General features: G+C 41.2%; 1 protein-coding gene across 1 annotated transcript in view; it reads right to left on the minus strand.

Moving 5' to 3' along the window:
* The window catches only part of LOC140190469 (hippocalcin-like protein 1), a 141,525-nt gene that overhangs the window by 2,852 nt on the left and 123,198 nt on the right, over window positions 1–15,475 (minus strand). The window contains exon 2 of the mRNA XM_072247082.1: window positions 4,350–4,747. Coding sequence (XP_072103183.1) covers window positions 4,350–4,727 — 378 coding nt within the window. The 5' untranslated portion in view covers window positions 4,728–4,747. The remainder of the gene's footprint in view (window positions 1–4,349; window positions 4,748–15,475) is intronic.

Consider the following 15,475-nt stretch of genomic DNA (forward strand, 5'->3'; position numbering starts at 1 on the left):
AGTGACTGCATGGGATTGATTTTCTGCATCCCACCACCCCACCAAACCCCCAATGCTCGGATTTCTTTTGCATGCTGGGTTCAAAGTTCAAAGTAAATTTATTATCAAAGTACATATATGTCACCATATAATACTCTGAGATTCACTTTCTGGGTAGTGTGTGGAGACGTATAAATACCTTGATACTTAAAAGTGTACAGTAGATGTGCAAAAGTCTTAGGCACATATACTTCGCTAGGGTGACTGACTTTTGCACAATGCCATACTTGTGGATCGGAGAGCGAGTTTGTAAATCTGGCAGGAGCAAAGGATGTTGGGAATGTAGAGGGTGCAGGGCCACGGCAGGGGTGTGGAACAAGTGGAAGAGGAGTGCCAGGGGCGGGCATGGTGTAGCTGCAGATACACTCAGCCCTGAGACACCAGGTAAGTCATTTGATTCCAAACAATTGGTTTATTGATCATTATGGAATGTCTCTCTGGTGCTTCCCTTCTCTCTCCCTTCCCCATTTCCTAACCATGATTCCCCTCTCTCTACCCACTTCCCACTCTCAGTCCACAATAAGAGACCCATATCAGAATCAGGTTTATCGTCACTCACATATGTCATGAAATGTGTTATTTCTTTGCGGCAGCAATAAAGTGTCATATATAAAATTACTACAATACTGTGCAAAAGTTTTAGGCACCCTAGTTACATATACAGTATGTGCCCAGGACTTCTGCACAGTCCTGTATATATTTGATTGGCTACCATGAATTACCTCTGGTGTGGATGGCAGGAGAATTGGGGGGGGGGGGCGGGTGGTAACTGACAAGCATTTGAGAGACAAGGGGAACAAGCAATGTTTCAACGTCTGGAAGATTCAGGAGGTTGAGTGTCTTGTGTATTTAATATTTCCATAAAATTTGAGTAATACATTAATTATATTGTTTGATTAAAGCATTTTTTGTTTGTTTACATAATTCACTATGGGTTTTATGTACAAAGTACATGAATGGCAAATGTCATTTCACCACCACTTCATTAGTCAAGGACAAAGTTCAAAAGCTGTGAGGTAAAGTTAGACCACACTTAGAATAGTGTGCTCATTTCACTTCAGTTTATTATAAGATGGATGGAAAAGCTTCAGACAGGTTGCAGAGGAGTTTTATCAGGATGCTGCCTGTATTAGAGAGCATGTCTTATGAGGATAGGCTGAGCAAGCTTAGGTGTTTCCTTTTGGAGTGAGGGATGATGAGAGGTGACTTGTTAGAGTTGTACAAGGTGACGAGAGCTATAGATCGAGTGGATAGCTAGAGATATTCTCCCAGGGCTGAAATAGCTAATACCAATGGACATAATTTTTTTAATTAATTTTTTTTATGAGTTTCTAGATTACAACAGAAACAAAACCCACCAACAAAAAGGAGATTTATGCAGTGCAAAACCAACGTGTCTGGTGTATGATTCATAACAGTAAAAGAAAAAGCACCCAAAATAAAATCATATAAAGTTAGTTTCCTCCCCACCCTCCCACTACGCAACTCCAAGCCAACCATTACGATATAAAGACAAGTTAATCAGAGCTTTTGTCACCACAGAGCTGTGGATATAAAAAAGTGTATTGCCTACTACCTAAACTATAATATATTTCACATTAGACTTCAAATTAGACATTTTATTTATCCTTTAATCCCAAACTTTCCTGAGATGCCGGAAAAAAATGTTGTGGACGTGTTTCTTTGTTTAAACCTATTGGATAAAAGTTTAATATCTACTATTCGTGATAAGTTAACGACCTTGAGGCGTGTCCCCTTTGATAAAATTAGAACTGCCTGGGAGCATGATTTAAATATTTCTCTGCCCGACGAGGTTTGGGATTCAATTCGTAAGTCAGTTAACTCAACCTATTTATGTGCTCGCCACTGCCTTTTGCAGTTCAAGGTTGTACATAGGGCTCATACGTCTAAAACTAAATTATCGCGCTTCTATTCTGATATTAGTCCCTTTAGTAACAAGTGTGGAGTGGGTGAGGCTTCTCTTGTCCATATGTATTGGGCTTGTCCTAGTTTGGAGAAATTTTGGAGAGATGTCATTTTAACTTTATCCCATATACTTAATTGCCACTTAGAACCTAACCCTTTAATTGTTCTTTTTGGCATTTTGGGTGAAGTTGACACACGTTTGAGTCCGACTAAACGTCGAACATTGTCTTTTGCCTCTTTTGGCTAGATGCTTAGTTCTTCTTAGGTGGAGAGATGTTGCCCCACCCACTCATGCTCAATGGCAGAGACATTATGTCCTGCTTAGACCTTGAAAAGATTCATTATTCACTTCTTAATTCGGACATAAAGTTCCATAAAGTGTGGGGACCTTTTCTTGAATATTTTCATAACTCCTCTTTAGATTAAAGGTTTATCCTCCTTTTTCTTTCAGTACTTTAATCCCTTACTTACAGCTTTCTTTTCTAGTTAACTTTTATGGGTTTTTTTATGGACATAATTTTAAGGGGATTGGAGAAAAGTATAGAGGTGTCTGATTCAGGTTCTTTACAGAGAGTGGTGGGTGCATGGAAAACACTACTAGGGTGGTGGTAGAGGCAGATACATTCGGGGCATTTAAAGTTAGGTAGACACATGGATGATAGAAAAATGGAGAGCTACGTAAGAGGGAAGGGTTAGATTGATCTTAGAGTAAGTTAAAAGGCCAACACAACATTGTTGGTCAAAGGGCTTATGCTGTTGTGTTCTATGTATTTAACTCCATTGACTGAACGATGCTTTGGAATTATTCATTTCCTCCTGGTGGAGGCGCTCTTCTGCTTCTACACCACCTAATGGAAACACCTCTGTATTTAAGGATGTTTGGATTGTTTTCTATTATTCATACGGACGAATATATGCATTTAAGGTACAATTTATTCCCCGGACTTTGCAGAGATGGAGAAATATCTGTGGAAGTAAACAATGTCATCAGCACTCCGGAGGCAGAGAAACAATAAGTCAATTTACTCTTGACAGTAATTGAATTCAAAGATGTATTCTTAACAGTCAAAAAAAACTGGCTAGACGCAGGCAATTTTTTTTATACAGTTCTTAAGAATCCTAATAATAGCACATCTTTTCATTTGGGGTTCTCACACACTTGTTCAAAACATAGAATTACATCAAATTCTACGCAGTGTTCTAATTTCTCATGCCAAATGCTCGAGGAACTCAGCAGGTCAGGCAGCACCTAAAGGAAGGAATAGAGTCGATGCTCCAGGCCAAGACTATCTCAGCTCTTTATTCCTTTCCATGGATGCTGCCTGACCTGCTAAGCTCCCCTAGCATTTTGCGTGTGCTACTCCTAATCTACAGCAGAACCTCGCGTAGTTTGTTGCGGAATGTGGGTACCACGGTAGTGTAGCAGTCAGTGTGGCACTATTACAACTTGGAGCTTTGGAGTTTGAAGTTTAATCCTGGAGTCCTGGGTAAGGATCCTCCTTGTGGACTGTGTGGGTACTCCTCAGGTTCTCTGGTTTCCTCCCACGGTCCAAAGACATATTGGATAGGTTAATTGATCATTGTAAATTGTCCTGTGATCAGGTAAGGGTTAAATCGGGATTGTGGAGCTGTATAGATTGAAGGGAAAGAAGAGCATTTACCACGTTGCACCTAAATAATTCAATGATATCATGACTACTTGATCTTAGTGTCAACACATGCTTTGACAGTGCGACTGAAGGAGATTACTGAGGAACAAAAACTGGGGTTTTCTTTTGCTCGGTAATCCTCAACACGTAGAGAGAAATCAGCATTGTTTCTGGGTGGCACAAATGGGTATACATAAAAGTGGATCAATTTTAAAAGACGCATTCAAATTAGTGTGTGTGTGTGCACGCACTTGTCCACACGGCATCAAAAATAACTTCAAAGGAAGCAATTCAATACACTCTTCAACACTCTTTTGTGACGAGGCATTTGTGAAGTGCCTGAATGAAAACAGACCCCAAAGTGATCCTGAAGCCCACAACCCTACCTGGAGACAAAGGGAGGAATCAGACCATCACCAACAAAAGGTAGGATCCACTTAAAATGCAAGGATTAAAATATTACAGTGAAGCAGAGGATAGGACTTTCACAAGGGATGATTTACAAATTAGCGACATGCCCACACTTCAATGCATATTTAATAAGAAGACCAAACATTAAAAGCTTTCTCTTTCCCCAAGAGCTGTAAAATTTGAATTATGCAAGAGGCTGACATGCAAAATATGGAAAGGAGCAAACTGGAAGAGACCAAACTTTAGCCTTCGATTGACCATCTATAAAATGAGCTACATTTTGCACTTACCTGTATCCCTAAAATTCCCTGTGTTGAACCTTACCTGGACAATCTCCAGCATTTCATCCCGACTGATGTATCCATTCCCATCCAGGTCATACATGCTGAATGCCCACTTCAGTTTCTGCTCCAGCTTGCCTCGAGAGGTGACACTCAGTGCAATAATAAATTCTCGGAAGTCAATCGTTCCGTCGGCATTGGTGTCAAAAGTGCGGAACACGTGCTCAGCAAACTTGGAGGCGTCCCCATAAGGGAAGAAATTTGCATATATTTTCTTAAATTCTTCGACAGTCAGATTTCCACTCGGGCAGTCTTTCAGGAAGCCTTTGTACCACTCCTGGAGCTCGTGGTCAGTGAATTCGGTGTTCTCTCGAAGATCCTGAAGGACTTCAGGACGTAGTTTGCTATTTTGCTTACCCATGTTGTCTCGTGCGGTCACACCTGATGAAACAGGAGAAAGGAAACAGACTTAGCATGGCTCATATTCGTTGTCCGCTTGCAAGTAGAAGACACTTTCACTGAAGGAAGCCCTTGATATAAACCACTGTGTGACAATTTGCAATTTATTCAGAACGACAATTGTTTGGGTACTTGAGCCGGAATAAACTTACTTGCTTCGAGTCAAAGGGTTTATGTAGTTGAGTGATATATAAAATTTGTGGGGCATTGCCAGTTGCAGAAGTAGGATTTAACCTACTGAGTTACTATTAATAAAATTCATGTGCTTGATAACGTGATGTGCTTATGGCTGAGTCACTAACGCTAGGCCTCATGTTCACACTGAGCACAGAAACACCTTTAAATTCTGACCTGAATCATTGATTCCATTTCTCTTTCCAGAGATGCTGCAGATGCTGGAATTGGGAGCAACAATCTACCAGAGACATGAGAGGTAGCGTAAATGCTGGAAATCTGGTGCAATACACACAATATATGCTGGAGGAGCTCAGCAGGTCAGGCAGCATCTACGGATGGGAATAAATAGTCCACGTTTTGGGCCAAAATTCAAAGTAAATTTATTATCAAAGCGTGTGGGAGGAGGGAGGGGTGTTTGGGGGTTCTGTTTTCTGTCATTCATACTTTAGGGTTTTTTCATCTTTCATGGATGTCTGCAAAGAGTAAGGATTTCAAGTTGCACACTATATACATTCTCTGATATTAAATTGAACCATTGTTACCATATACAACCCCGAGATTCGTTTTCTTGCAGGCATACTCAGTAAATCCAATAACCAGAACGGATTCAATGAAAGAATGACCCAAAAGGGCAGACAACCAGCATGCAATAAACAACAAACTATGCAAATGTAAAAAAAATAATGCAATAAATAGAGAATATGAGATGAAGAGTCCTTGAAAGTGAGTCCATAGGTTGTAGGAACAGTTCAGTGATGGTACAAGTGAAGTTGACTGAAGTTATCCCTTCTGCTTCTAGAGCCTGATGGTTGAGGGATAATAACTGTTCCTGAATCTCCAAGAGGACCACAACCTTGCCTTAGGGCTTGGAGGCTTGCGTGCTTCAAAAACCCAGAGAGTTATGTTGGCTGGTGTCAAGGCCTCATGCTTTGACTCTTGGTAGGGTCACCCATGCCAAATAGGCCAGACTAAAAGTGGTCCACTGGCAATGAAGAATACTATATCTGTGTGCGATAGTGTTCCTGTGTCTCCACCCGGGATTTGCATGACTGACAGTGGTGAAAACCGAGAGGAAACTATTGGTACAATGAAGGAAGACAGAGATGGAGGAGCTTTGTTGCTGCCCTAAATGTTGTGGCATATTAGGCAATAAGTAACTGTTCCTGAAGCTGGAGCATACTATTATACTACTCTTTTTTTTCACCTTTTCTTTCCCTCAAATTGTTTGTGAGATTTAAGCCGTATTTGTATGCACAGATGAAAGTTCGATTTTCTATTGGTTGGGGTATTCCTATACAGTACTTTGAGATACAGTTCACAGAAAAATCTAATTGAATAGTAGGTAGTCAGTTCACCCTTCTGGATTTATGTGCACATTAATGATTTCAATTAAACCAACGGACTACTACTTTTATGATTAATTCATGGATTTGCAAATCATTATTGTAGCAGAAGTGGATTAATTGGTTTAAGTTCCTTTTCGGTAGCGACTAGAAGAAAGATTTGACTTGTATTTGAAAAGTACATGTGAATATTTTGCATCTTGTTGATCGCTATACTCTGGGTACCACTCATATCTAATAATTATGCAGATTTTTTCAAGGGAGATCCATCTCTATTTTATGTGTTCATGTCAGGAATAATGTGAAGATTAAATGCGATTTGAATAATTCCTCAGCCACACAACATTACTGTTATAACTGAGGTTTATTTCACACAGTCAACCTTCCTTTCACATTCATGCAGTACATTAATTCAACATGCTCAATGAGTCAAAAATCTGTAAACAGTTTAATAAACACTTCATTATGCGACACCTTAGTTCAAAAACCTCACCATGTTTGAGTGTACAAATTTCAAATGTCATTGTAACAAACTCTAATCCAGTTAGACATTGCGTCTTGGCATCATCGGCCCCAACTTCATTTCTTATTAACTACGAACTGTTCAAAATCCTAGTACAATGTACTTCAATTCTCAGATGGAATTTTATGATAAAGCTCATTGGCTTGATTTGTTTTAGTATTTAACAGATTTGGCATTTTGAGTTCATTGATGCATATCGTTTATCAGTGTCATTAAAGGTTCATTTATTATCGAAGTACGTATGCAGTATACAACTCTGAGATTCATCTTCTCCAGATAGCCACGAAACAAAGAAGAACCATGGAAATCAGTTCAGAAAGAAACAGCGAACCCACCCACAGCGAACGGCAACCACCTACCCCCAAAACCCCCTCCTCCACGCAAAAACGCAACAAGAACACTGGCCTCCAAAATCCCCCTCTACCTGCACAAAATAAATGAGAAAGAATGGGTGAAAACACAGAATATATAAACTATAAGATTGAGAAAAAAAGTCCTTTGTCCATACTCTGAATCGATAATCACAGAAAACTTCGGTAACATCCTCCAAAATCACCAAAAGAGAGAGAGACCTGTTAAATATAGTGAAATACATTCTTTCCATCAGTGAACCAGTCACTTTGAGCCTTTTAGATTAATATCCCATTTCAGAATCCCATATCTGTGTATGATTAAAACTTAAAACAGATCACATGGCAGATCTATTTTTGCATGGAAAGAGGGGTATGGTATCATTTCTGGAAGATTATCTTTGTTAGCAAATAACACAAAGCAGAAGTTTAATGTCATAATATCACAAAGGTACAGATGTAACTGGCTAATTCATTGAATTAAGCTGTCAAAATAAAATTATGGAGCCAATGTCAAGGTCTCAGAGACAGTGCAGGGAAGATTTACTGGAATAGTTCCAGGATGGAGGGATTTCAGATACAAGATTAAACTGGAGATACTGGGACATTTTCTCCATAAAAGAAAATTAACCTACGGGGATGAGGTCCAGCACCTGGCTTCCAGAAGACCAAGGAGATCATTGTGGACTTCAGGCATGCTGGGAGCCACACTCACGTACCTATCTACATAGGGTAGTTAAGAAAGCTTATGGGGTGTTAGCTTTCATAAGTCGAGGGATAGAGTTTAAGAGTCGCAATGTAATGATGCAGCTCTATAAAAGTCTGGTTAAGCCACAATTGGAGTACTGTGTCCAGTTCTGGTCGCCTCACTATAGGAAGGATGTGGAAGCATTGGAAAGGGTACAGAGGAGATTTACCAGGATGCTATCTGGTTTAGAGAGTATGCATTATGATCAGAGATTAAGGGAGCTAGGGCTTTACTCTTTGGAGAGAAGGAGGATGAGAGGAGACATGATAGAGGTGATGAACAAGATAATAAGAGGAATAGATAGAGTGGATAGCCAGCACCTCTTCCCCAGGGCACCATTGCTCAATACAAGAAGATATGGCTTTAAGGTAAGGGGTGGGAAGTTCAAGGGGGATATTAGAGGAAGGGTTTTTACTCAGAGAGTGGTTGGTGCGTGGAATGCACTGCCTGAGTCCGTGATGGAGACAGATACACTCGTGAAGTTTAAGAGACTACTATAGAATATGAAGGAATTTAAGGTGGGGGGGTTATATGGGAGGCAGGGTTTGAGGGTTGGCACAACATTGTAGGCCGAAGGGCCTGTAATGTGCTGTACTATTCTATGTTCTATGTTCTATTAACAGAGCTGTAGTGGAGCGTGTATCAAGCTTTAAATTCCTTGGTGTTCACATTTCCGAGGATTTCACCTGGTCCCTGAACTGCTCCATCCTGATCAAAAAGACGCAACAGTGCCCTTATTTCCTGCGGAGCATCAAGAAAGCTCACCTTTGTCCCAGGATACTGACTGACTTTTACCGCTGTACCATTGAGAGCAGACTCACCAACTGCATCTCAGTGTGGTATGGCAATTGTCCCATATCGGACCACAAAGCACTCCAACGTGTGGTGAATACTGCCCAGCGGATTATCGGCACCGAATTGCCCACCATTGAGAACATCTACCATAAACGCTGCCTGGGCAGGGCGAAAAGCATTATCAGGTATGCATCTCACCCTAACCATGGACTTTTCACTCTCCTTCCATCCGGTAGGCGCTACAGGAGCCTCCGCTCCCGCACCAGCAGGCACAGGAAGAGCTTCTTCCCTGAGGCTGTTACCCTGCTGAACCTCACATCACAGCGCTAAGCAGTATTGCACCCATATTGTACTGTCTCAGTACTTTTATATATGTGTGCTGTAGCACTTGTAAATAACACTTGTAAGTAACACTATTCTTTGCATTTCTTGTTAGATGCTAATTGCATTTCACTGGCTTTGCATCTGTACTCGGCACAATGACAATAATGTTGAATCTAATCTAATCTAATCTTAAAAGGAGGTTTGATGTTGGTGCATTGGACCTCGAATAGTCTGAGTAGGGTATATTGAGGAACACCATTCTCTTTGGTTCATGGAGCTGGTGTGACGGAGAGCACTCGGTAAATGCACTCCTTACACACACACAAACATTGCCTTGTCACCCTGCTGTCACTGTGCTGAGTGTACGTACTTCATTGTCTTTCCCGGTTACATTCTCATAATGGGCCCTGAACCAAGCTAATGCGCTTGGGTTGGCTTTATGGTGCCTTTCCCACCACAAACATCAGAATATTCCATTTCTTTATCAAAAGGGATGTGTATATGTTGTTTGTATACTGTATTTAAGGTAGATAGAGTTATAGAGTCATTGAAAAGTACGGACCAGAAACACGCCCTCTGGCCCATCTAGTCCACGCTGAAACCATTTAAATTGCCCACACCCATCGACCTGCATAGCTCTCCATATCATATCATCCATAAAACTATTCAAATGTCTCTTAAATGTTTAAACTAAGCTCGCATGGACTACTTGTGCTGGCAGCTCGTTCCACTCTCTCACGACCCTCTGAGTGAAGAAGTTTCCCCTCATGTTCCCCTTAAACTTCTCACTTTTCACCCTTAACCCATGTCCTCTAGTGTTATCCCACTCAATATCAGTGGAAAAACCCTGCTTGCATTTACCCTACCTATAACCCCTCATACTTTTGCATACCTCTATCAAATCTCATCTCAGTCTTTTACTTTCTAAAGAATACAGTCCTCACCTATTCAATCTTTCCTTATAACTCAGGTCCTGCAGACACAGCAACATACTCGTAAATTTTCTCTGCACTCTTTCAACCTTGTTTACATCTTTCCTATAGGTAGGTGATGAGAACGGCACACAATACTCCAAATTAGGCCTCACCAATGTCTCATATAACTTCAACATAACATTCCATGTTCTGTACTCAATACATTGATTTATGAAGGCTAATGTGCCAAAAGCTTTCTTTATGACCCTATCTACCAATGACGCCATTTTCAACGAATTATGTACCGGTACTCCCAGATCCCTTTGTTCTAGCACATTTCTCAGTGCCTTACTGTTCACTGTGTAAGGCCTACCCTGGTTGGTCCTACAGAAGTGCAAAACCTCGCACTTGTTAGCATTAAATTCCTTCTGCCATTTTTCAGCCAACTTTTCCAGCAGATACTTCTGTTTATTTTGTAATATGATTGTATTTACATTGTGGGGTGCATCATATTCTAATTCATTTCTAGCCCTAAGTTAACTTTGTGGATAATTAAAGATGGTACATCCTGGTGCCTAATAAATAGGGCTCTTCACCCTTAGTGGGGGGGGGGGGAGAGAGAAGAGAGAGAGAAGAGGGAGAGAAGAGAGAGAGAAGAGGGAGAGAAGAGGGAGAGAAGAGGGAGAGAAGAGGGAGAGAAGAGGGAGAGAAGAGGGAGAGAAGAGGGAGAGAAGAGGGAGAGAAGAGGGAGAGAAGAGGGAGAGAAGAGGGAGAGAAGAGGGAGAGAGAGAGAGAGAGAGAGAGAGAGAGAGAGAGAGAGAGAGAGAGAGAGAGAGAGAGAGAGAGAGAGAGAGAGAGAGAGAGAGAGAGAGAGAGAGAGAGAGAGAGAGAGAGAGAGAAAGAGAGAGAGAGAGAAAGAGAGAAAGAGAGAAAGAAAGAAAGAAAGAAAGAAAGAAAGAAAGAAAAGAGCTGCCAGGGATTCACACTAGACAGAACAGTATGGAGTTAGTGTTGTGTTTTTTGGAAGGTATCTTTTTGTAAATATTAGCAGTTTTCTTTTCACTATTTTTATGAATTTTTGACGATAATGTTTGATTTTTGACGAACTTAATGAACACCCTTGCACCAAAGTGATTCCAGCCACTTTTTCCTTCGGTTATAGCCCACGTATATAATAGCTGGGGACACATATAATCTGGATCAATGAATATAAAATGGATGCAAGGTAAAGTCACTCAGAGTGGCTCTGAAGTTCAGTGTAGTTTGAACTCTTGCCTTTGACCCAGTTTCCTCTGCTCCCAGTATCTGCAAAACCAGTTTAAATTGGCTGTAGGGGGAGAATTATTGTCACGACTGTGTGGAATCTAACTGACAGGACTACTCCACTAAGTCAAAGACAAAGTAAATTTATTATCAAACTACATATGCAGTAGGTCACGTATACTATCTTGAGATCATTTTCTTGCTGGCATTTACAGGAAAATAAACATAAAATAAAATACAAAATAGAATTGATGAAAAACTATACAGACTGAGAAACAATCAATGTGCAAAAGAAGAGAAATGATGCAAAAATACTGTATAAACAAATAATATTGAGAATGTGAATTGCAGAATCCTTGAAAACGTGGCCTTCTATATATTGGCGAGACCCGACGCAGACTGGGAGATCGTTTCGCTGAACACCAATGCTGGTGCCCGCAAGAGAAAGCAGGATCTCCCAATGGCCACACATTTTAATTCCACATCCCATTCTGATATGTCTATCCATGGCCTCCTCTACTGTAAAGATGAAGCCACACTCAGGTTGGAGGAACAACACCTTATATTCTGTCTGGGTAGCCTCCAACCTGATGGCATGAACATTGACTTCTCAAACTTCTGCTAATGCCCCACCTCCCCCTCATACCCATCCGTTATTTATTTATGTACACACATTCTTTTTCTCTCTCTCCTTTTTCTCCCTCTGTCCCTCTCACTATACCCCTTGCCCATCCTCTGGGCTTTTCCCCTGCTCCCCCTTGTCTTTCTTCCCAGACCTCCTGTCCCATGATCCTCTCATATCCCCTTTGCCAATCAACTGTCCAGCTCTTGGCTCCATCCCTCCCCCTCCTGTGTTCTCCTATCATTTTGGATCTCCCCCTCCCCCTCCCACTTTCAAGTCTCTTACTAGCTCTTCTTTCAGTTAATCCCGATGAAGGGTCTCGGCCCAAAACGTTGACTATACCTCTTCCTAGAGATGCTGCCTGGCCTGGTGCGTTCACCAGCAACTTTTGTGTGTGCTGCTGTAGGCTGTGGAATCAGTTCAGAGTTGACGTGAGTGACCATATCCGCAACGGTTTAGGAGCCTGATGGTTGAGGGTAATAACTGGGGACTGTTTGTCCCTGTGTTATTACAATTCAGTAATTCTATGATGTCTGCACACAACTGGACGTTTGTCAATTATTTGTGCATTTTCAACCATTGTTAAAGTATTTGGCTGAAGCATAAGTAAGACATTCTGACTCCCCAGCACAAACATTGCTGTTAAATAGCACAGTGGCTAATGACTTACAGAATCTTTAGCAGAAGACTTATTCTACAGTCTGAGCAGTGCAAAGGCACACTGTAAACTTCAGGGGTCCCAGCCAATAGAAACACTACCTTTATCCAAATCCACAGAAGTTACTTCAAAGCAAAACAACTATTATTATTGAAAATGGATCTAGTACTTTCCCAGCATATATGACGAACTCTTCTCAGGCTTCCAGTTGGGTACACGTATCAATTTTAACTGATGTTTTGATGACAAACATTGCCATCTTCTTCAGGGATGATGCCTGGGCACGTCCAGTCCAGTGGTATTTATACCCTCGTCACCTGTCCCTCCTGATTGGTCAGTCCTCAGCCAATCAGATTTCAGCTCTCCTACTTTGCTTACGATCGAACAAGAAATTTGAAAAAAACGTAGGCATGATGGGAGAGTAAACCAGAATGACCCCCCCAGAAAGGAGCAAGGTTTGGGTGGTACTTTAGTACAGCTAGTAGAGTTGCAATTTCACAGTGCCAGAGACCCTGTTTCAATCCTAGCCTTGGGCTCTCTCTGTGTGGAGTTTGCAAGTTCTCTTTGTGGCAGTGTGGATTCGCTCGTACATCCCAAAGGCAGGAGGGTCATTAGGTCCGCAGGTCTCTGTAAATTACTCCTCATTCATGGGCGTGTGGTAGAATCTGCAGAGCGGGTAGAATGCTGGGGTGGGGAGGGGGTGGTTGCGATTAATATTGTATCAGTAAAAATGGTTGGAGAACTCGGCAAGACGAAGACCTTCTGCTCACACTGTATGACCTCATGACTCTATAGGAGGGCAGGGAAGTTTGTGTGGGCTGGAGCATATTCTAGGTGGCACAAATTGTCGAATGCAAATTGCAACAACTAATGAGTGAAACAAGATTTAGAGCAACAGTGCGAGGAGGAGGAAGCTGGAACCATGATCACATCTCTTACATTTGGAATAGATTTGTAATATAATGAACTAAACCTTACAGACAAGCCAAAATAGTTTTATTAAAACTTTACTTGTCTAGAGTTTTCTCATGCTGGTTACCGAATAGCTCTATTGCTCCAAACAACAATTTCTTTCAAAAAAAAACCCAGGGAAACAAAGCAAATATTAGAATGTTGAACAGGGCTAATGTATTTTTTCATCTCTTTAGAAGCCAAATAAATGATGAAAATTGGAGCACATGGTGAAGGAGCAACATGGGTCTCACTTCACATGCTTAACGTAATTGCTATCGTGCATACATGTCGCCCATCAGATTGAAGCATCAATAATTTCAATAGAAACATTTAGCGCTAACTGATTTATATAGTGAATCCCAATGTAAGGTTAGAATGACATCTGGGAAAGATTCCTTTTATAATTTCAGTACACATTGTCTTATTAGTGAGATTAGAATCAATAATTATTTTTGCTTGAAATCCAGATGATAAGCAGTCTTTGCCTTGGCTAGAATGAGATTAAATTGTTTTTGAAACAAGCATTTCAGAATCCAGTTTAATATCACCGGGATATGTCATGAAAATTGTTAACTTTGTGGCAGCAGTACAATGTAATATATAATAGGCGGAATGGTAGCAAAATGGTTAGCACAACGCTTTACAGTACCAGCGACCCGGGTTCAATTCCCGCTGCTGCCTGTGAGGAGTTTGTACGCTCCCCCCATAAATGGGTGGGTTTCTTCCTTCTGTTCTGGTTTTCTCCCACAGTCCAAAGACCTACTGGTTGGTAGGTTAACTGGTGAATGTAAATTTTCCCGTGATGAGGTGAGAGTTAAATCAGGGGCTCACGGGGCAGTGTGGCGTGAAGCCGATACAATGCTATTCTGCATTGTATCTCAATCAATCAATCAATAAAAAGGTGCCCTAGGAAATGAATAAAAGCAATGTTAGATCTGAAGCTAGAGTATAATACTGTGGATTCTGGCGGGGGGGGGGGGCAACGTTTGAGCTGAATGTAGATTGTACATTCAGCTAAAATCGTACAGAGTCCCGATGAAGAGTCACAATCTGAAACGTCGACTGTTCATTCCTCTCCGTAGATGTTGCCTGTACTGCCGAGCTCCTCCAGCACTTTTTGGGTGTTGCTCTGGATCTCTAGCAGAATCTCTAGTGTTTATGCAGATTGTATATTGGGTTACAACACTGCATTAACTGTTCTGACCTGCTGTCCTTCAAAATGAGGCTCTGCTTTGGGATTGCTGGATGCATACATTAATTTTATATGACATGAGCTGCTTTAACACAGATTACCATTTAATTATCTACCACTGCTGTTTTTTAATATTTTAACAGAAAGCTTCAATTCAAATGGACTCTTTCCTGAAGAGAAAATTGACCTCTGTATACACATCTGATTTGATAGAAGAGATGTATATATCATTTATCCTGCCTGAAACATATGCAAACTGACTTTAAGATGACCAAATCTTTCCACTTTTGTTATTATGGTTGAAATGGTATGTAAACATTAAGGTGATAGGATGAATAATGTTCAGAATGTTAGGGCTTTTACAAGCGTTCAATTTAACCCCTTAAGTTGACTACCACAGAGTTTACTTCATTTCTTACTACGGAATGCAAGCAGGCTTTTCCCCCTGAGGCCGGGTGGGACTACAACCAGAGGTCATAGGTTAAGGGTGAAAGGTGAAAAGTTTGAGGTGAACATGAGGGAAGACCTCCCCGTTCAGAGGGTTATGAGAGTGTGGAACAAGCTGCCAGCGCATGCGAACTCAATTTCAATGTTTAAGCGAAGTTTGGATAGGTACATGGACGGTCGGGGTATGGAGGGCTATGGTCCCAGTGCAGGTTGATGGGAGTAGGCAGCTTAAATGGCTCAGCACGGAGTAGCTGGGCCAAATGGCCTGTTTCTGTGCTGTACTTTTCAATGACTCCAATAATAGACTGTTGTGTAGATATCTCAAATGTTGGTAGAGATAACCAAAACAGACAAATGGTAATTAAAGGTAAGTAGGTCAATACAAGGTAAATTAATTTCT

Source organism: Mobula birostris, chromosome 30, assembly GCF_030028105.1.
Source record: "Mobula birostris isolate sMobBir1 chromosome 30, sMobBir1.hap1, whole genome shotgun sequence".
Lineage (NCBI taxonomy): Eukaryota > Metazoa > Chordata > Chondrichthyes > Myliobatiformes > Myliobatidae > Mobula > Mobula birostris.